General features: G+C 45.8%; 1 protein-coding gene across 2 annotated transcripts in view; it reads left to right on the top strand.

Moving 5' to 3' along the window:
- Nucleotides 1-25,849, top strand: part of SCNN1B (sodium channel epithelial 1 beta subunit) — an 87,265-nt gene that overhangs the window by 19,700 nt on the left and 41,716 nt on the right. Inside the window, exon 2 of one of the 2 annotated variants that reach the window (XM_025370888.1) lies at nt 5,483-5,507. The exons of the other annotated variant lie outside the window; for it this stretch is intronic. Within the exon in view, the coding sequence (XP_025226673.1) occupies nt 5,483-5,507 (25 nt within the window). The remainder of the gene's footprint in view (nt 1-5,482; nt 5,508-25,849) is intronic. 2 annotated transcript variants of the gene reach the window in all.

Below are 25,849 nucleotides of genomic sequence, written 5' to 3'. Positions count from 1 at the left end.
AATCCTGAGTGTCTTGCCTCTAGCCTCTAGGGCTGCTACAAATGCCGGTAGGGTATGTGCGCTGCCAACTCCAGGGATGTCATTGTCAATCACGCAGACTACATACATGATGAAGGATGCTCCCTGGAGTTGTTAAGTGCACAGCCTGCACAACCATACAGGGCTGCCCTGCCAGCCGCCTTCTTCCTGCAGAAGGTGCAGAACTGTCTTGAGTGCCTCAGCTCCAGCTGCAACTCAAGGCAGGGAAAGGTTGAGTGTAAATGCCAATCAAGATGCAAATGGCCCAGGTTTGCTGCCCAAGTCTTGTTCTGGAGAAGATTGTGTCTGGGCATTGTGGTGACTGGTGATGGTGGTGGATTATCGATTGTCCTTAATATAGATTATCAGGAGGCAATATAGCGAAGTGGTTAGAGAGCAGGCTCTGGAGCAAACAGACACAGTTTCAATTTTGCTCTGCTACTTACTCTCACTGTGTGATTCGGGCAAATCACCTGACCTCTCTGTGCTTCCGCTCTGTGCTCGTCTGAAAAACAGGTATATAGTAATATGCGGCCGGGCGCAGTGGCTCATGCCTGTAATCCCAGCACTTTGGGAGGCCGAGGCTGGCAGATCACCTGAGGTCAGGAATTTGAGACCAGCCTGGACAACACAGTGAAACCTGTCTCTACTATAAATACAAAAATTGGCCAGACATGGTTGCGGGTGCCTGTAATCCCAGCTACTCAGGAGGCTGAGACAGGAGAATTGCTTGTCGCAGTGAGCCTAGATTGCACCAAGGCACTCCAGTCGGGGTGACAGGGAGAGACTTTGTCTAAAGAATGAAAAAATAAAAATAAAGACTATAATAATATGCATGAGTGTATTCTAGCTTTCCCTGTCTTGCGGAGTGGCTGTAAGAAGGAGATGAGATAATGTGAGTAAAGCTAAGCACAGTGCCTGCTGCACAGTAAATGGCCACTAAGGGCCAACAAAATTGCCAGCCAGAAAGGTGGGGCACAGAGTCAACCATAGGAAGGCAGCTCCCTGAAATCCTGCCAGCATGATGGAGGATTTGAGGCCCAACCTGAAGTCTTTGGTCTAGGGCCAAATCAAGTTGGTTCTTGATTGGGCCTTGTCAACATAACTTTTTCATAATCAAGTGCTACTAAGGTTTCTGAGATTGTGCAGGGACGATTCTGTGTGCAAACACCAGGAAGGAGGAGGAGGCCTGCAATCTGGTTTTTTGTTTTGTTTTGTTTTGCTTTGAGACAGAATCTCATTCTGTCACCCAGGCTGGAGTGCAGCGGCGCGATCTCGGCTCACTGCAACTTCCGCCTTCTGGGTTCAAGCAATTCTCCTGCCTCAGCCTCCTGAGTAGCTGGGATTACAGGCACGTGCCACCACACCCGGCTAATTTTTTGTATTTTTAGTAGAGACAGGGTTTCACCATGTTAGCCAGGACGGTCTCAGTCTCAATCTCCTGACCTCGTGATCCACCTGCCTCGGCCTTCCAAAGCGCTGGGATTACAGGTGTGAGCCACTGCACCCAGCCCAATCTGGGCTTCTTTGCCCTCAGTTAATTCCTCCAACCTAGGGGTCTGCATACTATGGCCCAAAGGCCAATGTTTGGTCCACCAGTTGTTTTTTGTGCAGCTTGTGAGTTAAGAATGGTCTACATGGTTGAAAAAAAAAAATCACATTTCATGACACATGCAAATCAAATGAAATTCAAAATTCAGTGTTCATAAGTGAAGTGTGGTTGAAACATAGCCATGCCCAGTCATTTACATGTTATCTATGGCTGCTTTTGCACTATGATGGCAGCACTGAGTGGCCACGACGTAGACTGTATGGCACACAAAGCCTAAAATACTGCTGCCTGGCCTGGCCCTTTCCCGAAAAAGTTTGCTGACTCTTGCTCTAGCTTTGTGGCTCCCAAACTCTGCTGCACGTATTATCAAATTATCTAGGAAACATTTTATTTTTATTTTTATTTTGAGACAGGGTCTCGCTCTGTCGCCCAGGCTGGAGTGCAGTGGTGCAATCTTAACTCACTGCAACCTCCACCTCCTGGGTTCAGATGATTCTCCTGCCTCAGCCTCCCGAGTAGCTGGCATTACAGGCGCACGCCACCACACCCAACTAATTTTTGTATTTTTTTATAGTGACAGGGGTCTCAAATTCCTGGGTTCAAGTGATCCTCCCACCTCAGCCTCCCAAAATGCTCAGATTATAGGCGTGAGCCACCTTACCTGGTCATGTCTCAAATGTTAACATGCACAGGAGTCGCTAGGAGTCTTGTTAAAACGTGGATTCTGATTCAGTAGGTCAGGTGGGACCCAGCTTTTGTGTCTCTAACAAGCTAATGATGCCAGTGCTGCTGATTCTGGTGCCCTACTCGGAAGAGTAAGGTGGTGGGCCGGAGGTTCTCAAACTTTAGCATGGCCAGAGCCTCCTGGAAGGCTGTTAAAACCCAGATTGCTAGTTAAAACCCAGAGGCCTCCTCGGGGGGAGACTGAGGATTTGCCTTTCTATCAAGCTCTCAGGTGATGCTGTTTCAGCTGGTCTGGGGACCAGACTTGGAGAACCCCTGCTCCCAGCTCCGCACTGACTCTCCCCTAGGGTGGGGGAGCCCCGCAGTCCACAGAAGGTGGGATTTTTTACTCTCTCTGAGGCCAGACTCCTTGACACCCAGTTCTTACCGAGGGAATTAGGTCTCAGTTGGCTTCCTCAGTCAACTGTCTCTGACCAGACTCAAGCGGTTTCCTCAAGTTCAACCCATGACTTACAGACGTGATTGGAATTGGGAGACAGCGGAAGTTCTCGTCTATGTGTTGCAAACCTCTTCCCCATTCCAGGGGGTTCTGATCCGTGCAGTTTACAGCCGAGGCCCCCTCTGAGGAGCGCTCACATTAGACACCACCGTGGGCCTCTACACAAACGAATTTGAGCCCCAGGTATGAGGTCTTGGGTAGGCCCTGGCCTTCAGCTTCAGGCCTGGAGCCCCAGGGATGGGAGGGGAAGGCCACACCCCCCCAGAGAGCTGTGGCTGCTGCAGCGTTAGGGACAAGGGCAGGGCCTTCTCTTGGGTCAGGCTGGGCCCAGAGCCATTGCCTCAACTGCCTTGAACAAGAATGACCACCTAAGTCCCAGCCGGTTTCCCGGAGTCCTTGAACTTGAGAGTGCTGGTGGCCAGATCTGGATGCGTGAGCTTAAGGACACCAGAGAGTATGAATTCCTGAATTCTCTTCCTGGACTTTATTTTATTTTATTTTTTTGAGACAGAGTCTCACTCTGTCGCCCAGACTGGAGTGCAGTGGTGTAAGCTCAGCTCACTGCAACCTCCGCCTCCCGGGTTCAAGCGATTATTCTCCTGCCTCAGCCTCCTGTGTAGCTGGGACTACAGGCGTGTGCCACCAAGCCCAGCTAATTTTTGAATTTTTACTAGAGAATTTTTACTTGCCGTGTTGGCCAGGCTGGTCTCGAACTCTTACCCTCAATGATCCACCTGCCTCAGCCTCCCACAATGCTGTGATTACAGGCACAAGCCATGGTGCCCGGCCTTTTTCCTGGATTCTCAGCAGCATCGTCTTGCCTCTCACTGGGGCTCCCTGTTCCTCTGAAGACCCCACCTGTGGGTGGGGATGTGAGCAGGGCTGGTGTCTGCTGTCCATCCCAGGCAGGGCCATCAAGTCCCATAGGACAAGACAGCACACAGAGCCTGGACCCTGGGAAAGGCAGGGGTATTAGGAGGCCTGGACCAGCCCTCAGGCAAACCCTTGCTCTTCGCTCCCCAGTGGGGTGACCTTGGGCAGCTGTCCATGCTGCAGAGGCAATGATGCCCCGGAGCGTTGACTCAAGGATTAAATGAGATGATGGCTTAAAGTGCTGTGACAGTTCCTGGCACATTAGGTACTCTGTGGACGGTGACTGCTATCATCAGCATAATAATAGATACTGGCCAGGCACAGTGCCTCACACTTGTAATCCCGGTATGATTGAGTTATGTAAACTGCCATGACACACTCTCTCCCATTCCCTTGGAGCCTTCCAGATACAACAGTTTTTGTTTGTTTTATGCCTGAAAAGCACCTATTTGGCTGCAAAACTGCATTCATTCCCATATTAAACCCACATCTAAGTGCCTACAGTGTGCCAGCCATTGATCTGGGTCAGCACTATCCAACATGCATACAACACAAGCCACAGATCGGAATGGCATAAGCAATTGAAAATTTTTTTATTTCCTCTTTTGAGACAAGGTCTCACGCTATCACCTAGGCTACAGTGCAGTGACATGATCATGGGCCACCGCAGCCTTGATCTCCCGGGCTCCAGCGATCCTTCCACCTCAGCCTCCCAAGTAGCTGGGACTGCAGATGCACGCCACCATGCTTGGTTAATTTTTTTTTTTTTAATTTGTATGTTTTGTAGGGACAGGGTCTTGCTATGTTGCCCAGACTAATCTTGAATTCCTGGCCTCAAGTGATCCTCCTGCCTGGGCCTCCCAAAGTGCTGGGATTACAGGCGTGAGCCACTGTGCCCAGCCCAGCAATGTAAAATTGTCATAGCCACATTTTAAAAGTAAAAACAAACAGATCAAACTAATTTTATTAATATATTTCATTGAACCCATATATCCAAAATAGTACTTCAACATATAATCAATATTAAAAATTATTTGTGAGTTTTTAAATATTCAATGTGTCTTTAAAAATATTTAATTGTGGAAAATACATGTGTATAACAAAATTTACACTGATCATTTTTAAGTGTACAGTTCAGTGGTCTTAACTCCATCCACATTATTGGTCCTCAGAAAACATTCTGGGGGCTGGGCACGGTGGCTCATGCCTGTAATCTGTAATCCCAGCACTTTGGGAGGCCGAGGTGGGCAGATCACCTGAGGTCAGGGGTTCGAGACCAGCCTGGCCAACATGGTGAAATCCCATCTCTACTAAAAATACAAAAAAAAAAAAAAAAAAATTAGCTGGGCTTGGTCCAGGCTCATGCCTGTAATCCCAGCTACTCAGGAGGCTGAGACAGGAGAACCACTTGAATCTGGGAGGCAGAGGTTGCAGTGAGCTGAGATCACGGCACTGCACTCCAGCCTAGGTGACAAGAGTGAAACTCCATCTCAATTAAAAAAAAAAAAAAAAAAACTGGGGCTACGGAGGAGGGAGGATGACCTCCATTCACAGAGGACTTCTTGGAGGAGGTGGCACTGGAGCTGGGCCTGGAAATCGTAGAGGATATGTGGGTAGAGGTAAAGGTTTTGCACTCCAGGACTGAGTAACAGCATGAGTCAAAGTGTGGTGGTGGGAATTTCCAGGGTACCCATGGGCTTCAGTGTGTGGTTGCATGGGTATGGGATGCAACTGAGAAGCCTCTCATAGGCACTGACCTCTCTCTATGCCAGACACGGTGCTAGGTGCTTCATATTTACGATTTAATCTTCACATCAACCCAATGAAGTCAGTACTATTTTCCCCTCATTTTACAGATGGGGAAACCAGGGCACAGAGAGGGTGAGTAAATTCCACAAGGTCACACAGTCAGTGACCAAGCTGGGGTTCGAACCCAACTTCTTAACCACTACCCCCATTGTAAAGCAAAGTGCAAGGAATTAAAGGAGACATCTAGGCTGGGACCAGGTTGCAAGGTGTCTTGGAAGCCAGCTAAGGGTAGAGGGGCCTTTATTCTATAGACACCAGTAGCCCTTGAAAGTTTCTGACAGGAGCATGACATAGATAGCTAAGCCTCAAGGAAGTGCAGGCCAAAGACTGAATCTTTCTTTTAGCAAGCTGGGAAATTCCCCTTCCAGCACCAGTCCTTTCTAAGGCAGCCTTGCAATTAAGTATCTAAACTCAGCAACCACCTACACATTTCATCCTTCTTTTTCCCTAATGAATTATGGTAGCCACCCTTCATTCAACACCATGCCAAGAGCTTTATATGCATTTTCACCCTCACTGAAAACAAAACAAAAACCTAACAAAAAACCAAGGTACTATTGCTGGCCTCGTTTGCAAATGAGACAACTGAGGCTCAGAGAGGTGATGCAATTTTGCCAAGATCACCCAGCCACCCAGCCAGTAAGAGATGGGAAGAGATGCCACTCAAGTCTGTCTAACTCAAAAACTCACTTTTTTTTTTTTTGGAGACAGGATCTCGCTGTGTTGTCCAGGGTGGAGTGCAGTGATACAGTCATAGATCAATAGATCACTGCAGCCTGGAACTCCTGGGCTCCAGCAAACCCCTCGCCTCAGCCTCCCAAGTAGCTGGGACCACAGGCATGCACCACTTCACTCAGCTAATTTGTTTTTGTTGTTGTTGTTGTTTTTAGAGACAGTGGTATCATTATATTGCCCAGGCTGGTCTGGAACTCCTGGCTTCAAGCTATCCTCCCACATCGGCCTCTCAAAGTGCTGGAATTACAGGCCTGAGCCACTGGCCTCTGGTACATTTTTAATAATAATAGGATCATTCCTGTTTCCCAAAGTAAAACAGAGAAAGAGAAACTATAGCTTATCCTCCTACATGAGCCTCCAAACATTATCAGGTTGACCTTATTTTTCTGACTCTATTCTGGGACACCACATTTTATTCCCAGTGGAATAACTGCCTCCCTTCTCCACCCCTACCCATCCCACCCCACCCCACACACACACCCCTGGCATCTTCTAAGCTTTGGCACAAACTACCCTCTCCAAGTTGCCTCCAGCATTGGCAGGGAGGGAGCAGATGAAACTGACCACACTCTTCCCTGCTGGCTGTCAACACACACCACCCATCCTGGGCAAGCGGCCACTTCCATTACTGGGGAAGGGAAGGTCCATGGGCTTAGGTGCTCACCGTTGGCACCGCCCCCCCCAGTCCTCTGTGTCCATTGGGACACAATGACATGGCTCCTGGCATGGGGCCTGGTGGGTGGGGTGTTTTCCCGTGTAATTTTAAGTGTACAGGATAAAGCCTGGTGCAGCTGAGTGCTCTGGCAATAAGGAAAGCAAACACAGCAATAAGACTCTGTCAACAAGGGTATGGGAGAAAGGAGCCATCCAGGAAATGCAAGCTCTGTTGCAGCCACCTCCTCTGAAATCCCTCTTCGGTTCACTCCGTCCCCAGGAGAACAGGTCCAGAAATTATGAAAAGAGTTTTCAGGCTGCTAGAGCCCCAAGGCAGATTTTTCTAGTTCATTGAACACTCTCCGTTTTGGTGACTTTTATGAATTTTTCTTTTTTTTTTTTTGACTGGAGTCTCACTTTGTCGCCCTGGCTGGAGTACAGGGGTGTGATCTCAGTTTATTGCAAACTCCGCCTCCCAGGTTCAAGCAATTCTCCTGCCTCAGTCTCCCGAGTTGCTGGGATTACCTTCCTGCACCACCATGCCCGGCTAATTTTTGCATTTTTAGTAGAGACGGGGTTTCACCATGTTGGCCAGGCTGGTCTCAAACTCCTGACCTCAAGTGATCCGCTCACCTCAGCCTCCCAAAGTGCTGGGATTATAGGTATGAGCCACCGTGCCCAGCCTCTTTTTTGAATTTTTTTTTAACTATAAAAATAACACAATTTTGGAAAACAGGTACAAATATCAAAATGCAAGTCGAAGTGTGCATCTGATCTTAACTTCTTATACAAACCTCTGTTCTGCCAAATAGTAGAAACTTAATTCCAACCCATCCAGCATCTCCCCAGATCCTTACACTAGGGTTGTACCTAAATTCAAGGAAGGAGGCTGGACTTGGAGGCTCACACCTGTAATCTCAACACTTTGAGAGGTCGAGGCGGAAGGATTTCTTTAGACCATGAGTTTGAGACCAGCCCGGGCAACATAGTGAGACCCTGTCTTAAATAAATAAATAAATAAATAAATAAATAAATAAATAAATAAATAAATGCCACACACCTGTAGTCTCAGCTACTTAGCTACTCAGGAGACTGAAGTGGGAAGATTTCTTGAGCCAGGAGGTTTGAGGCCACAATGAGCTATGATTGCACCACTACACTCCAGCCAGGGCAACAGAGCAAGACCTTGTCTCTTAAATAAACAAAACAAAAAAATTCCTGGAAGCTTAACCTTTTTTGATAAGTCTGTATTTCCTGCTTCCCTACGATAATCTTTGCCTAACTATTGATTTTTTCATATACTTAGAATCTTGGTCTTTTCACGCAGCATTCTATTATAAGCTTTTTTCCATTTTGCTATTAAAAATTATCTTCTCATTTATTATTTTTATGATGCAAGCAATGTATGTTCATTGTAGGAAAGTTCCAAAGCACAGATAAACTAAAAACAATTTTTTAAAAATAACTCAAGATCCTGCTACCCAGAGATAATCATTATAAACCTCTGGTTAATGCCATCTGTATTATTTTTCCTATGCACATAGAGGCATATAAACCCACATGGTTTTTTTGGTTTTTGTTTTGTTTGTTTGTTTGTTTTGAGACAGAGTCTCACTCTGTCACCCAGGCTGGAGTGCTGTGGCGTGATCTCGGCTCACTGCAACCTCCGCCTCCCAGGTTCGGGCAATTTTCCTGCCTCAGCCTCCCGAGTAGCTGGGATTATAGGTGTGCGCTGCCACACCAGGCTAATTTTTTTTTTTTTTTTTTGAGACGGAGTCTCGCTCTGTCGCCCAGGCTGGAGTGCAGTGGCCGGATCTCAGCTCACTGCAAGCTCCACCTCCCGGGTTCACGCCATTCTCCTGCCTCAGCCTCCCGAGTAGCTGGGACTACAGGCGTCCGCCACATCGCCCGGCTAGTTTTTTGTATTTTTTAGTAGAGACGGGGTTTCACCGTGTTAGCCAGGATAGTCTGGATCTCCTGACCTCGTGATCCACCCGTCTCGGCCTCCCAAAGTGCTGGGATTACAGGCTTGAGCCACCGCGCCCGGCCCGGCTAATTTTTTTGTATTTTTAGTAGAGACAGGGTTTCATCATGTTGGCCAGCCTGGTTTCAAACTCCTGGCCTCAAGTGATCCACCCGCCTCGGCCTCCCAAAGTGCTAGGATTACAGGTGTGAGCCACCACACCCAGTCATTATTTTTTATTTTTACAAATTTATGCGGAACAAATGCAGTTTCACTATATGGATATACTGCCTAGTGGTGACGTCTGGGTTTTCAGTGTAACCGTCACCCCAATAGTGTACAGCGTACCCATTAGGTAATTCCTCCTTCCTAACCCCTCTCCTACTCTCCCAAGTCTCCAGTGATTATTACGTTCTTTTATTGCTATTGCCCAGGCTGGAGTGCAGTGGTACAATCATAGCTTACTGCAGCCTCAAACTCCCAGACTCAAGCAATCTTCCTGCCTCAGCCTTCCAAGAAGCTGGGACTACAGGCATGCATCACTATACTCAGCTAATGTTTTTATTTTTTTGTACAGATGGGATCACGCTATATTGCCCTGGATGGTCTCAAACTCCTGGCCTCAAGCGATCCTGCCACCTTGACCTCTCAAAGTGCTGGGATTACAGACAGAAGCCACCATGCCTGGCCTAACATAGTCTTTTTTAAAAAAATAATAATAATTGGCTGGGAAAGGTGGCTCATGCCTGTAATCCCAGCACTTTGGGAGGCCAAGGCAGGCAGATCACCTGAGGTCAGGAGTTCAAGACCAGCCTGGCCAACATGGTGAAACCTCCATCTCTACTAAGAATACACAAATTAGCTGGGCATGGTGGTACACGCCTATAATCCCAGCTACTCAGGAGGCTGAAGCAGAGAGAATCACTTGAACCCAGGAGACAGAGGTTGCAGTGAGCCAAGATTGCGCCATTGCACTCCAGCCTGGGAGGCAGAGCGAGACTCCCTTTCAAAAATGATAATAAGAATAATAATAATAATAACTAACCATTTTTCTTAATGGCTCCCCAATACCTCATTGTGTGCCTGTATCGTAGTTTGTGGAACGCTTCTGCTCTTGTATGTTTAAGGTTCCTTGCCATGCGTGTCTGTATCCATACAGAGAAGCCAGGCAGAGAAGATTTAGCCATTGCAAAATATGGTCACCTCTCAAATCAAAATGTGGTGCTTGGCCAGCCGGTGAACAAGAAAATGACAAACCAGGAGGCCCTCTGGCCTCATGACAAGATGAGTCCTCCAAAGGCCAGATACGTACTTGTTTTTCCTTGAAAAGAACATTCACAAAGAAAAGAATAAACAGGAAGGTTTTCCTCGCAGCTATGACCACATCTTCTGTCTTAGAGTCTGGGGTCTTCCGGATCGGTTAGCAAGACATGTGTCAGGCTGCTGGGATGGAGGCCTATATCGTCTTAGAGCCAGCAGTGGAGAAACCCACAGAACGAGTCTTGTAAGGAAGTCGCCAGGCATGGCAGCTGGGGCCGAGGGGTCAGTCGGGCCAGCTGTCTTTGAGTCACAAGTGGGAAGGTGTTTTATCTAATCTGGTGGGTTTACAAGACAAGAAAGGATCTTTGCTGAATCTGTCACCCCATGCAGAGTGGCACGTGCAGATGGCTTTTAGATAGTGCACAGACAATTGCTTTTCATCTCATTAGTAATTATTTATGTTGAGGGGTATTAGGAAACATATATAATTAGTAGCATGCAACCTGTGATTTTGTGGACATTCTTGCTTAGGACAAAACTGAAGTAGGTATTTAAGTAGAGAACAAGAGTGAGTCAACTTAAAGAAAAATATTAAGTGAATGATAGTATAATTGGTTCCCAAGGACAGCCCAGATCATGATGGGCACAAAGTCCATCCTTGTACATCTCAAAGTCAGCCCTTGTGCATTAAGTACTTAGTCTCGGAGAATAGAAAGACAGCCAGCAATCTTTCGCTCCAATCCTTGGTCTGCCTTTGCTACAAGAGGCCTCTGTTTTCAGAGACAGCTTCTCAGAGCTTCTTAACAAGCATGAGCTGGACTCAAGAACCCAGGAGATACTGGAAACGAGCAGTCAGCACAGATGCAACATCTGAGTTCCTAAAATCCGGAAGTGGGTCAGGTCAGTTTCAAACATGGAAGTCCTGTCCTGCAGCAATTTGGTTAAATGCCTCTGAATCGTGGACGGGGTTTCGCCACCCATGTTATACCTTGAGCGTTTATTTTTGAAGTGAGTTTTTGCTTGTTTTTTGAGATAGGGTCTCGCTCTGTCACCCAGGCTGGAGGGCAGTAGCGTGATCATGGCTCACTGCAGCCTTGAACTCCTGGACTCAAGTGATCCTCCCACCTTATCCTCCTGAGTAGTTGAGACTACAGGCACATGCCACCATATCCAGTTCATTTTTTAAGATTTTTTTGTAGAGAAACGGTCAGGCTGTCTTGCCCAGGCTGGTCTTGAACTCCCGGGCTCAAGTGATCTTCCGACCTTGGCCTCCCAAAGTGCTGAGATCACAGGCATGAGCCACCCCATGCCTAGCTTGTTTATTATTATCATTATTATTATCATCAGTGACAGGGTCTCGCTCTGTCGCCCGGGCTGGAGTGCAGTGGTGCAATCATGGCTTACTGCAGCCTCACTGGTTTGGCCTCAAGGGATCCTCTCACCTCAGCCTCCTGAGTAGCTGGGACTACAGGTGTGTGCCATCAAACCTGGCTAATTTTTGTATTTTTTGTTTCACCAACATGGTTTCACCGTGTTGCCCAGGCTGGTCTCAAACTCCTGGGCCTGAGCGATCCTCCCACCTTGGCCTCCCAAAGTGCTGGGATTACAGTTGGGAACCACTGTATCCAGCCTGTTTATTCTAAACGCTACAGTTTTCCTTCTGTATTTAGAAGACAGTAATTTTTCTACTTGCATAATGAAGCGAACCACAGCTAATCAAAGCTGATGCACCCATAATGCTGTGAACTACACATTGTTTTAAGCACCGTGGGAGGCAGGTGTCATACTGTCCTCTCTATGCAAATGAGGAGACAGACACACAGAGATACCATGTAGCTTGTTCAAGGTTGCATGGCACTGCTGAGCACACCCAAAGCCTGGATCCAGCAACCAAGCCCTGACCAACTCCCCAGTAAGGGGAATCATGGTAAAACCTTTCCTTCAAACTGTATCTTTATGGCATCTTTTTTCCACACGGGGGGTCATGCACACTCACATTCTAACCAAGCGATAGGAGACTTTCTTCTTTTGAAAATATACCAGCCTGGGCAACTTGGTGAGACTCTGTCTCTACAAATTTTAAAAATTAGTTGGGCATGGTGGCATGTGCCTGTGGTCTCAGCTACATGGGAGACTGAGGCAGGAGAATCATGAGCCCAGGGAGTTGGAGGCTGCAGTGAGTTGCGACTGCACCACTGCACTCCAGCCTGTGTGATAGAGTGAGACCCTGTCTCAAAAAAAAAAAAAAAATAGCGTGAAAAAGAGAAAAGAAAATATAGCCCAGCTCAGCCAAACATTGTTGACTGTGGCTCCAGGCAGAAGCCCATGTTTTGCAGCAACCCATGTGTCAAATTGGGGGCCTTAGGAAAAGTTACTTCTTTGAGTGGCTATAGTCCCCAGGACCCCGACTTGGCAGGTGGAGCACGCTGGACTTCAGCTTTTATCCAGCATCCTCCAACCTGGATGGGCCCAACCTGAACAATCCCCTTGGTCCCTTGATGGTTAGGAAGAAAAGCAGGCACAAGCAGCTGTTCTGAGGCTATAGCGGTTCTGCTCAGAGCATTGGTCCATGCGTGGGGTTGGGGTTGACAAAAGCAGGCTGAGAGAGATGAGGGCCTTGGAAGGAACAGGGAAGAGGCCAAACAGGATTCTGAGGGGCATTTTCCCCAGCGCCTCACTTTCAGATCCTGCAGCCTGCTCTCTGTGCAGTGCCTGAGGAGCAGGGATGTGTGCTGTGCTGAGCTCTGAAAAATGGGATCTCTTGTCTTTTTGTTTTTTGGGTTGTTTTTAGAGACAGGGTCCTGCTGTGGTGCCCAGGCTGGAGTGCAGTGGCACGATCATAGTTCACTGCAGCCTCCAACTCCTGGACTCAAGTGATCCTCCTTCCTCAGCCTCCTGAACAGTTGGGACTACAGTTATGCACCACCACACCTAGCTAATTTGTAAATTTTTTCTAGAGATGGGGTCTTGCTATGTGGCCAGGTTTGTAACTCCTGGCCTCAAGTGATCCTCCTGCTGCAGCCTCCAAAAGTGCTGGGATTACAGACATGAGTCACCATGCCCGGTCGAGATCTGTTAAGGGCAGTCGAGGCCTCCCTGGAGCTAGCTGCAGGAGATGGAGAGAACCTGGGTTATAGCTTCACATCTGGAGACCAGACAAGGTTTTCCAAGGACCCTGGTACATGCTCCCTGAAAGGTGTGGCCAGCGTTCTTTATCGCCAGCCAGCAGCTTTCGTCTGAGCTCTTATCTGATACTTGCCATGATTAATCTTCCATTTCAGAACCAGCCAGATGGGCACAGCAGGGCTGCGTTGAGCCCACAGGAGGGCAGGGCTGGGTTGCAGAGGGTGGCAGGTCTCTGCCCCACACGACTTACTCACCCACCCCACTGGCTCCTGTCAGAATCACCCCCTTCTTTCTCAGCCCTCCTGGGTGGTGTTTAGCACCAGTAATTTTGGCCTAAAGCACTCCCTTCTTTTCCCAACAGCCCAGATGACAAAGTTCAAGGTTTCTCTCAGGAGAAATGGTTTCTTTTTGCTTGGGGGATGAAGAAAAAGTGCCATACCTGAGTCATCTGCAGGATGTCCTGAGGTTTAAAAAAAAAAAAAAAAAAAAAAGGTACAGGGAGGAGTGCACACAGGGTGGGGTCCTCCTGCCCCTCAGCTTGTTGCAACCAGCCTTTTACAGGAAACCCACACCACTATCTTAGTCTATCCAGGCTGCTATAACAAAATATCATAAACTGAGTGGGTGATAAACAACAGATGTTTATTTTTCATGGTTCTGGAGGCTGGGAAGTCCAAAATCAAGGCACTGGCAGATCCAGTGTCTGGTGAGGGCCAACTTGCCGGGTCGTAGATGGCACCTTCTTGCTGTGTCTTCACACGATGGAAGGGCCCAGGGAGCTTTTCCTGATCACTTTTTTTTTTTTTTTGAGACAGAGTCTCACTTTGTCATCCAGGCTGGAGTGTAGTGGTCCAATCTCTACTCACTGCAACCTCCGCCTCCTGGGTTCAAGTGATTCTCCTGTGTCAGCCTCCCAAATAGCTGCCATTACAGGTACCCACCACCATGCCCAGCTAATTTTTGTATTTTTTTTAGTAGATTCGCCATGTTGGCCAGGCTGGTCTCGAACTCTTGACTTCAGGTGATCCACCTGCCTTGGCCTCCCAAAGTGCTGGGATTACAAGCATGAGCCAGCACGCCCGGCCTCCTTGTCACTTTTATAAGTGCACTAATCCCACTCATGATTCATGACTCAACATCTCCTAAAGCCAGCCTCGTTTCAACATATGAATTCGTTTTAAAATACGAATGTGGTGGGGGAACACATTCATTCAGACCACAGCACCATCATAGCTCAGAATTAGCACAGGAGGAGGGGCATCTATTCCAGGTCTGAGTTCTGCCTCAACAGGGGCCTCTGTAGGATCAACACTGGCCATGTAGAGGGGTGGGATGAATTTACACCACCATGAAGTGTGAGTTAAGGACAGGGCATTATAAGGAAACCCACAAGGCCAAAGTCAGCAACATAGAGATGTTTTGTGTGGGGGTGGGTTTTTGTTTGTTTGTTTGTGATAAGGTGTGCTGAGCTCTGAGGAATGGGATCTCTCGTCTTTTTGTTTTTTGGGTTGTTTTTAGAGACAGGGTCCTGCTCTATTGCCCAGGCTAGACTGCAGTGGTGCAATCACAGCTCACTGCAGCCTCAATCTCTTGGGCTCAGATGATCCTCCCAGTTCAGCCTCCTGAGCAGCTGGGACCACAGGCACATGGCACCATGCCCAGCTCTTTTTTTTTTTTTTTTTTTTGATATGGAATCTCACTCTCCCGAGTAGCTGGGATTACAGGTGCCTTTGTATATTTAGCCGAGACAAGGTTTCACCATGTTGATCAGGCTGGTCTTGAACTCCTAAACTCAGGTAATCCACCTGCCTCGGCCTCCCAAAGTGCTGGAATTACAGGAGTGAAGCACAGCACCTGGCCTCATTTTTTATTTTTTTGTAGAGACGGGATCTCACTATGTTGCCAGGCTGATCTCGAACTCCTAAGCTCAAGTGATCCTCCTGCTTCGGCTTCCCATGGTGCTAAGATTACAGGCATGAGCCACCATGCCTGGCAGAGATGTTTTTTGTCTCCTAGGCTCCCTGTAATCCTACAGATAGGCACTGCCAGGGCCAGGGCACCTGCTGACATGGTGAGGATTCCATCCTAGTGGGGTGACCTCAGTCTCACGGGTCTTCCTTCATAGGAGCCAAGTGTAGGAAGTGACCTTGTTGGCTGGGTGCGGTGGCTCATGCCTGTAATCTCAGCACTTTGGGAGGTCAAGGCAGTGGATTACGAGGTCAGGAGTTCAAGACCAGCCTGGCCAAAATGGCGAAACCCTGTCTCTACTAAAAATACAAAAACAGCCGGACGTGGCGGCAGGTGCCTATAATCCCAGCTATTCGGGAGGTCGAGGCAGGAGAATCACTTGAACCTGGGGGGTAGAGGTTGCAGTGAGCCGAGATCACCCCATTGCACTCCAGCCTGGGCAACAGAGTGAGATTTGGTCTCAAAAGAAAAAAGAAAAAGAAAGAAAGTGGCCTTATTACGGAAGCATAGATGGCCACCAGGGCCAGGCAGGCTGGGTTTAGGTGCAGCTGTTTGCAGTTGTTGTCTGGGAAAGCCAGCTGCCAGCCATTGGGGAATCTGGGACAACTAGAGACCTTGGGGAGTGTGGGATTTCGCTGCCAGGGAGTGACGCAGTCCCACGAGAAGCAGAGCCTGGAGACCTCTTCTCCGCTTGGCCATTTCTCTGTGAATGACAGCTCCAACCACCCATGGTAAACACCCAGGGCCATTTTGAATAATTCTACACCTTCCATAAAATGTTAATAACAAGAATAATAATTTTTAAAAGTAACAATAGTTGCCATTTATGAACACTTACTTTGTGACAGGCACTGTGCAAACTGCTTCCCACGCCTTATCTTATTGAATCCTGACAACAACCTAGAAGGCACAGGTACTACTATTCCCATTTGCAGATTATAAAATTAAGGCTCATGGCTGGATGCAATAGCTCGCACTTGTAATCCCAGCACTTTGGGAGGTCAAGGTGGGGGAACTGCTTGAGCCCAGGAGTTTGAGACCAGCCTGGGCAATACAGCAAGACTCCATCTCTAATTTAAAAATTAAATTAAAATTTAAAAATAAAGACTCAGAGAGACCAACCTATTTATGTCATGGATTGAGCCCCTTCCTCAAGGAAATGGCAGAACCAGACCCTGACTGGGGCCTAATTCCCAAACCCTACCCTGTTTGCCCTTGAATGGGAATGCTAGCCACATCCAGGTCCTTTTTTTTTTTTTTTTTTGAGACGGAGTCTCGCTCTGCTGCCCAGGCTGGAATGCAGTGGCCGGATCTCGGCTCACTGCAAGCTCCGCCTCCCGGGTTCACGCCATTCTCCTGCCTCAGCCTCCTGAGTAGCTGGGACTACAGGCGCCTGCCACCTCGCCCAGCTAGTTTTTTATATTTTGTAGTAGAGACGGGGTTTCACCGTGTCAGCCAGGATGGTCTCGATCTCCTGACCTCGTGATCCGCCCGTCTCGGCCTCCCAAAGTGCTGGGATTACAGGCTTGAGCCACTGCGCCTGGCCCACATTCAGGTCCTTAACGCCCAGATGGGCTGTGCTTGCCTGCGATGTGGATGGGAATGACTCATTACCACGTAAGGGTGCTCCCTGCCCCACAGAATGAGAGGGTGACTCTGCCATTGCCACACCATGGAATGAAACCGTGGGACAGCCACCACCATGCCCCCAACAGCGTGCACAGCCACATCCCCCAGACACCACCCAACACGTGGGGCGGCGACCCCAGAGGACATCTCCACATGGTGTGGGAGTGTGGCCACCACCTCGACATTGCCTTACAGTGAACCTCCGTGACCCACCCCGGAAAACTCAAGAGTTGACATCAGCATGACATTACTGTAAAATCTTAACATTTCAGAGCTGGAATGAATGATAAAGTGTTTCTAAACCAGTGTTTTCCAGCCTTTTTCGAGTCATGGAGTATATACGTGCATACTGTATGCACCGAATTCACACTACAGTAAAGAGACAAGGTAGCACGTGACCAGTTGCAGAGGAGGGCAGGCAATGGGGGGCAGGGGTGCTCCAGCCGCCCAGAGGTCTAGAACGTCAACACTTCAGCTCACCTGAAACCCTGAGGCACACCCGTCCGGACTGCCCTAGTCCTGCCTTAACCTGCAGCAGTTGTTCTTCCTTGCTTTGCTTCCACAGTTCCTGTGGTGCAGCTGTTTGCACCCCATCCACTCCTCTGCAACCTTCTCATTATAAGTGGTGAAGGTGTTTCCCATTTGAGAGTATTACGGCATTGCAATCAGCATCCTTAAACTGTGCACACGTGCGTGCATGCAGCACCAAAGCACACTTACTACATGAAGTGGAACTGTGGAGTCATGGGCTGTCACATTTTAAATGTAGTAGGGACTGCCAGATTGCTGTCCAAATGACTGCACCAATTTCAACCCTATCAGCACATAAACATGTTTTTTTCCCCAGAGCTCGGCCCATACTTAGTATTACGGAACAGTTCAATCTTTGCAAATCTAATCACTGCTCTACAAATTTTTTGGATCTAACTCCAATCAGTCCACATTTAAAATTTTAATTGCTCTTTTCAATATTTTTTTTCTCTTTCCTGTGGACATGTAAGCTACACAAAGGCAGGGATTCATTGCCTGTTTTGTTCACTGATAAATGCCCAGCACCTAGAACGGTGCAGAGTACACAATGAATGATTAATCAGTATTTGCTGACTGAATAAATAAACACTGATATGCTGCAAAATTCAAAAGGTGCAAGAGGAGTAAATTTTTTTTATGTCTCCTGTTCTGCCTGTTCCCCCAGTCACTCAGTTCCTTTCTTGAGGGCAACTCATATTACTACTTTCTTGTGTGACTTGGTAGAAGGACTGCACAGACACAAGGAAATACCTCTATGTTGCCTAAGCTGGCCTCAAACTTGTGGGCTCAAAGATCCTCCTGCCTCAGCCTCCCAAAGTGCTGGGATTACAGGAGTGAGCCACCGTGCCAGCCTGCCTGTATTGTTGTTGTTATTATTATTATTATTATTATTTTAGACGGAGTCTCTCTCTGGAGGGCAGGCTCAGCTCACTGCAACCTCCGCCTCCCAAGTTCAAGCAATTCTCCTGCCTCAGCCTCCCAATAGCTGGGATTACAGTTGTACGCCATCATGTCCAGCTAATATTTTTATTTTTAGTGGAGACAGGGTTTTGCCATGTTGGCCAGACTAGTCTCGAACTCCTGACCTCAGGTGATCCACCTGCCTCAGCCTCCCAAAGTGCTGGGATTACAGGCGTGAGCCACCATGCCCAGCCTGTATATATATTTTTTTAACATAAATGCATGTGGGCTTTATATACTGTTCTACCCTTTCTTTGCTCTCACTTAACTATATATGTTGACAACATCCACTGTCTCTGATCAGCTCAAATAAGACTTTTATGTCTCCCCCTCTTAGAAGGTTGTGGAGGAAGCCACTTTTCCTATTGTCTCCATTAGTCATGCTGAGTTTGGCTTTCTGGGAGCACCCCTAGATGTCAGGGAACCACAGCATTGGGCAAAGGAGATTCATAGGTGCACACGGAGGACACAGCCAGCTGCATTGCTCCACTTCACATTTCCCCAGCACCCACCAGAACAGGTGCAAGGTGTCAGGTGTCCCGTCTGAGCGAGTAGGTGAGAGGTGGCCGGAAGCCAGGCAATCTGGTTTCTATTTTCAGACCTGCCCATTGACTCACCATGACCATGGGTAAGTCCCTCTGAGTCCCTCTGTGCTCTCAGTTCTCTGTGTAATGGGCATAATTATGCCTATCCCAATATACTTAAAAGAACTGCATGAAGCCACACCAGGAAATGCCTTGAAAGAGAACGTATGTCCTTGGACCATTACATGCTTCAGCCCATAAAAGACAATTAACAGGGCATTTCCCAAAGGGTGGTAAACAAGATGAATTTTTTTTTTTTTTTTTTGGAGACGGAATCTTGCTCTGTCTCTAGGTTGGAGTGCGATGGCACGATCTCGGCTCACTGCAGCCTCCACCTCCCGGGTTCAAGCAATTCTCCTGCCTCAGCCTCCCAAGTAGCTGAGACCACAGGCGTGTGCCACCATGCCCAGCTAATTTTTGTATTTTTAGTAGAGACGGGGTTTCACCATGTTGGCCAGAATGGTCTCGATCCCTCGACCTTGTGATCCACCTACCTCAGCCTCCCAAAGTGCTGGGATTACAGGTGTGAGCCACTGCACCTGGCCAAGATGATTTTTTTTTTTTAATGATTCTCACAGGAACCTTTTTCTGAACAGTTAAGAAAGTATGTTAATGTGCATTAGGAAAAAATGGCTCAGCACATCAAACCTGTTATTTCATAGGTGTAATATGGCTTTGAATTCACAGTAGTGCCTAGGGGGAAGTTGAGTTTATTTTAGCCAAAAATAAAAAAGTGAGATGATGTGGTGTTATCTATTAAGTAAATAATGATACAAGTGCTACATGGGTTTAGCAAAAAATGCAAAAGTGGTATACAAATGATCAATGCTTAGGAAAACTTCGAATTAGCAGGTAGTTAGAGGGAAATAACAAAATCAAGTTTATAAATATTTATATGAAATACTCATTTGAAATATTTCTTTTTAGTATTTATTTATTATTTTCTAGACAGTGTCTTGCTCTGTCACCCAGGCTAAACTTGCAATGATACCATCATAGCTCATTGCAACCTCCAATTCCTGGGCTCAAGCAATCCTCCCACCTCAGCATCCCTAGTAGCTGAGACCACAGGCACATGCCACCACACTCAGCTAATTTTGTAGGTTTTTTGTAGAGGTGAGGCTCTTAATATGTTACCTGGGCTGGTTTCAAACTCTTGGACTCCAGGGATCCTCCTGCTTCAGTCTCCCAAAGCACTGGGATTACAGGCATGAGCCACCACGTGTGGCCAGGTTTCCTTTCCTTTTCCGTCTCTTCTCTTCTCTTCTCTTCTCTTCTTCCTTCCTTCTTCTTTTTTTTTTTTTCGGGGGGGGATGGGGTTTCATTCTTGTCATCCAGGCTGGAGTGCAGTGGTGTGATCTCGGCTCACTGCAACCTCCGCCTCCCTACCAGGTTCAAATGATTCTCCTGCCTCAGCCTCTGAGTAGCTGGAATTACAAGCACCCATCATCATGCCCGGCTAATTTTTATATTTTTAGTAGAGACAGAGTTTCACCATGTTGGCCAGGCTGGTCTCGAACTCCTGACCTCAGGTGATCAACCTGCCTCAGCCTCCCAAAGTGCTAGAAGATTACAGGCTTGAGCCACTGTGCTTGGCCCCAGGTTTCCTCTTATTTCGTGCAAATATATATCACATAGTAAATCAGAGATCAGCAAAATTCTTTAAAGTACCAGATGGTTAATATTTAAACATTTAAAACATATAGGCCAGGCACAATGGCTCATACCTGTAATCCCAGCACTTTGGGAGGCCAAGGCAGGAGGATCACTTGAACCCAGGAGTTCAAGACCAGCTGGGCAACATGGCAAAACCCCATTTCTACCAAAAAATAAAAAAAGTAACAAAAATTAGCTAGGCACGGTGGCGTGCACCTGCAGTCCCAGCTACTTAGGAGGCTGAGGTGGGAGGATAGCTGGAGTCCAGAACGCTGAGGCTGCAGTGAGCTGTGATTGTGCCACTGCACTTCAGCCTGGATGACAGAGTGAGACCCTGTGTCAAAAATAATAATAATAATAATAAATAAAAATTTAAAAAGAGAAAGGCTCATTTTATACATTTCCTGCACCAAAGCTGGTAGCAACCATTTTTCTAAGAAGCCCTGGTTCTTTTAGTCAAGAATGGTATTTAGAGACCAAAATCTTGGTGCTGGAAATGCACATAATATTTGAATTTATAAATAGAAATTGTGTCCAAAGTATGCCCTGGCTGCTCTAGAGATCCTGACAGCTCCCCTAAAAACTCTTCTTCATTTTTCTGGCCTGGACACTAAACCTCACCTGTGGCTCCTACACCTGGCCAGGTGCTTGAGAATAAAGAGTCAGTCATGTCCTCTGGTTGCCTTTGCAGAGGCAGAAACATGCAAGATTTTTCAATACTCAGAGTCAAATCCACTTTCAGGTTAACCTTCAATTAACTTTAAAAATCCAGTTACCAGAAACCATATTCCCCGGTAATCTTGGATAATTGAGGTTTTGCTACAAAAATAAGTATAGGGGATTTTAATGAAAGAATCTGACCTGCAATTTATAGGAGTCACAAAGTCTGATGTCCACATGAGCCAGAGCAGCTAATGAAAATGAGTAAAGAGGGCTGGGTATAAGACAGCATGGAATGGGAAGAATCGGGGTGAACTGGGAACACGTTAGCCATCCAAGGAGAGCAGCTGCTAGTCAACTCTAGCAGAACATGGTCACGCGGGGACAACTGTCACATCTTTCTGACTTTTCAAAAGATGAAGAAAATCCACATTTTAAAAAAATGCGAAATCTCATCATTTTGAAATGGCAATGGATTAAAGTCTTTTGTTAAAACTTAATACTGAGACATAATTTACATATAATAGAATGCATCCATTTTAAGTATATTGTTTGATGAGTTTTCACGAGTGTGTGCATTTAATGAACCACCATCCCATTCAAGATCTAGAATATTTTCATCATCTCCAAAAGGCTCCCTGTACAACTTTCAGTCAACCCAACTAACCCAAGGCGCAGATACTTACTGATCTGCTTTCTGTCACAATAGATTAATTCATCTTTTCTAGGGGTTCATATAATGGAATTCTATAGTATGTATTCTTATGTGTTTAGCTTTTTACTCAACATATTTTTTATATACGTCCATGTTTTATGTATCAATAGTTGGTTCCCTTTTATTGTTGAATGGAATCCCATTATGGATATGCCGTAATTTATTTATTTCTTCCCCTGTTGGTGGATGTGTAGATTGCTTCTAGGTGAGGGCTATTATGAATAAGTGAGCATATATGTACAAGTCTGTGTGTGAACGTATGTTTTTCTCCTGGATAAGTAAAAGTGGAATTGCTGGGTCATATGATAAGTGTCCATTTAACTTTTTTTTTTAAATATAGAGACAGGGTGTTACTATGTTGCCAAGGCTGGCCTCAAACTCCCGGACTCAAGCAATTCTCCTGGCTTGGCCTCTGAAAGTGCTGGGATTACAGGCATGAGCCACTGCACCTGGCCTCCTTAACTTTATTATTATTATTATTATTCTGAGATGGAGTCTCACTCTGTCACCCAGGCTGGAGTTCCATGGCACAGTCTCGGCTCACTGCAACCTCCACCTCCTGGTTCAAGCGATTCTCCTGTCTCAGTCTCCCAACTAGCTGGGATTACAGGCATGTGGCACCACTCCCAGCTAATTTTTTTGTATTTTAGTAGAGACAGGGTTTCACCATGTTGGCTACAGGGTCTCAAACTCCTGACGTCAAGTGATCCACTCACCTTGACTTCCCAAAGTGATGGGATTACAGGTGTGAGCCACCGCGTCCGGCAACTTTATAAGAAACTATATCAAATTGCCTTCCAAAGTGACTGTACCATTTTGCATTCCAACCAGCTGTGTAGGAGAATTCCAGTTGCTACATATCCTCACCAACACTAGATACTATCAGTCCTTGTAGTGGGTGTGAAGTGATATCTCATCGTGGCTTTGATCTGCATTTCTCCAGTGACTAATGATGGTGAGCATTTTTTCGTGTGCTTATGGGCCATTCATATTTCCTCTTTTATGTTGTCTATTCAAATCATTGGCCCATTTTTTGCTGAACTGTTTGTCTTGTTATTTAGTTGTAAGAGTTCTTTATGTATCCTGCATAGAAATTCTTTGTCAGATATATGTATTTCAAGTATTTTCTCCCAGGAGCTTGCTGTCTCGTTCTCTCAACCATGTCTTTTGAAAAGCAGATTTTAATTCTAATAAAGTACAATTTATAAGTTTTTTATGATTCATGATTTTAGTGTCCTATCTGAAGATCTTTGCATATCCGAAGGTTCCACAGATTTTCTTCTATGCTTTCTTCTGGGTGTTTTATAGTTTATTAGGTCTATGAACCATTTGAAGTTAGTTTTTGCATATAGTGTGGGGTAGGAGTTAAGATTCCCTTCAAAAAAATATGGACAATTGTTTGTTTAAGCATTTTTTGTTGAAGAAATTACACTTTTTTTTTTTTTTTTTTTTTTTACATTTTAATCTTTCTTTTAAATAGAGACAGGTTCTCACTGTGTTGCCCAGGCTGGTCTCAAACTCCTGGGCTCAAGTGATCCCAGTACTTTGTTGGCCCAAAGAACTGGAAGTACAGGTGTGAGCCACCATGCCCGGCCAAGACTACACTTTCTTCATTGAATTACCTTGGCAAATTTGTAGGTCTATCAGAGCTCCCTAATCCAATGATCGGTAGATCTATCATTACACCAATACCATACTGTCCTGATAAATGCAACTTACAGTAAGTGTTGATATCACATAGAAATGTCTTTCAACTTGTTTTTATTCTTCGTAAGTTTTTAAAAATTTTGTTTTGACATGTGTATGTGTGTGCACATGTACACATGCATGTGTGTCTGATTCTGTTTTGTTTTTGCTGTTTTAGCTCTTTTGCTTTTCCACATAAATTTTAGAATCAGTTTGTCAATGTCTACAAAAATTCTGCTGGGATTTTGGTTGAAATTCAGTAGACTCTAGAGATTAGGAGTGAGTTGACTCTAGAGGTTAATTGACATCTTAACCATATCGAGTCTTCTAATCCATGAGCATGGTATAGCTCTCCATTTATTTCAACTTTCTTTTCATTTAAATGATTAAAAATCAGACAAGGTGCCAAGACAATTAAATGGGAGAAAGAATAGTCTGGGTGCTGGGACAAGTGGATGTCTACAAGAAAAACAATGAAGTTGTATTCCTATCTCACACTACATACATAAATTAATTCAAAATGAATCAAAGACCTAAATATAGAGCTGGAACTATAAAATCCTTAGAGTAAACATAGAAACAAATCTTCAGGACCTTGCATTAGGCAATAGAGTCTTAGATATGAAACCAACGCACACACACACAAAAAAGAAATATAGATAAATTTGGCATCATCAAACTTAAAAACTTCTGTTCTTCAAAGGACACCATCAAGAAAATAAAAAGACCACACACAGAGAAGGAAAGAAAATGTTTGCAAGTCCTGCCTGATAAGGGACTTGTGTACAGAATATATAAATAACTCTTGCAACTCAGTAGTAAAAAGATAAATAGCCCAGTTAAAAAATGGTGAAGGATCTGAATAGACATTTCTCCAAAGAAGATATAGTGGCCATATAATGGATCTAATGGCCAATATATAAGCCTATGAGAAGATGTTCAACATCATTAGCTATCAGGAAAATGCAAACTGAAACCAACATAAGATATCACTTTACACCCCACTAAGGTAGCTGTAATCATTTTTAAAAAATGGATAATAAGTTTTGGAGAGGATATGGAGAAATTAGAACCCTTATACAACGGGTGAAATTGTTAAGTAGTGCAGCCATTTTGGAAAACAGTCTTGCAATTCCTCAAAACGTTAAACACAGAATTACCATCGGACCCAGGTCAGGAGTTCGAGACCACTTCTAGGTATATACCCAAGAGAAATGAAACCTATTTCTACACAAAACTTATACATGATCATTCACAGCAGTATTATCATAACAGCCAAAAAGTAAAAACAACCAAACTATCCATCAACTGATGAATGGATAAATAAAATGTAGTCTCAACATAACATGGGATATTATTTAGCAATAGAAAGAAATGAAGCACTAATACATGCTGCAACATACCTTGAAAACACACTAAGTAAAAGAAGCCAGTCAGAAAAGACCGCATATTGTGAAATTCCATTTTTTGTTTGTTTGTCGAGACTGAGTTTCACTCTTCTCACCCAGGCTGGAGTTCAGTGGCACGATCTCTGCTCACTGCAAACTCTACCTCCCGAGATCAAGCAATTCTCCGGCCTCAGCCTCCCAAGTAGCAGGGATTACAGGCACACACCACCATGCCCAGCTAATTTTGTATTTTTAGTAGAGACAGGGTTTCACTATGTTGGCCAGGCTGGCCTTGAACTCTTGACCTCAAGCGACCTGCCCACTTCACCCTCCCAAATGGCTGGAATTACAGGCATGAGCCGCTGTGCCCAGTCTGCAATTCTGCTTTTATTAGGAGTGTCCAATCTTTTGGCTTCCCTGGACCACATTGGAAGAAGAAGAATTGTCTTGGGCCACTCATAAAGTGGACTAACACTAACAATAGCTGATGAGCTAAGAAAAAAAAAAATCTCATAGTGTTTTAAGAAAGTTTATGACTTTGTGTTGGGCCACATTCAAAGCCATCCTGGGCTGCCTGTGGCCTGCGAGCCACAGGATGGAAAAGCTTGGTTTATATGAAACATCCAAAATAGGCAAAGAGAATACATAAGAGAGAAAGAGAATACATAAGTGGTTTCTGATGGGGAGGAGGAGGGTGGAGAGAGGAATGAGAAATAACTTCTAATGGGCATGGAGTTTTCTTTAGGGGAAATAAAGATGTTTTAAAATTGATTGTGATGATAGTTGAACAATGTGAATATACTGAAATCCAGTGAATTCTACACTTTAAATGGATGGATTATACGACATGTGAACTATAGCTCACTGAAACTGTTAATTAAAAGGAGGAATTGTGCTGG

Source organism: Theropithecus gelada, chromosome 20 (genome assembly GCF_003255815.1).
Source record: "Theropithecus gelada isolate Dixy chromosome 20, Tgel_1.0, whole genome shotgun sequence".
NCBI classification, from domain to species: Eukaryota; Metazoa; Chordata; class Mammalia; order Primates; family Cercopithecidae; genus Theropithecus; species Theropithecus gelada.
This window is presented reverse-complemented; position numbering and strand designations above follow the sequence as displayed.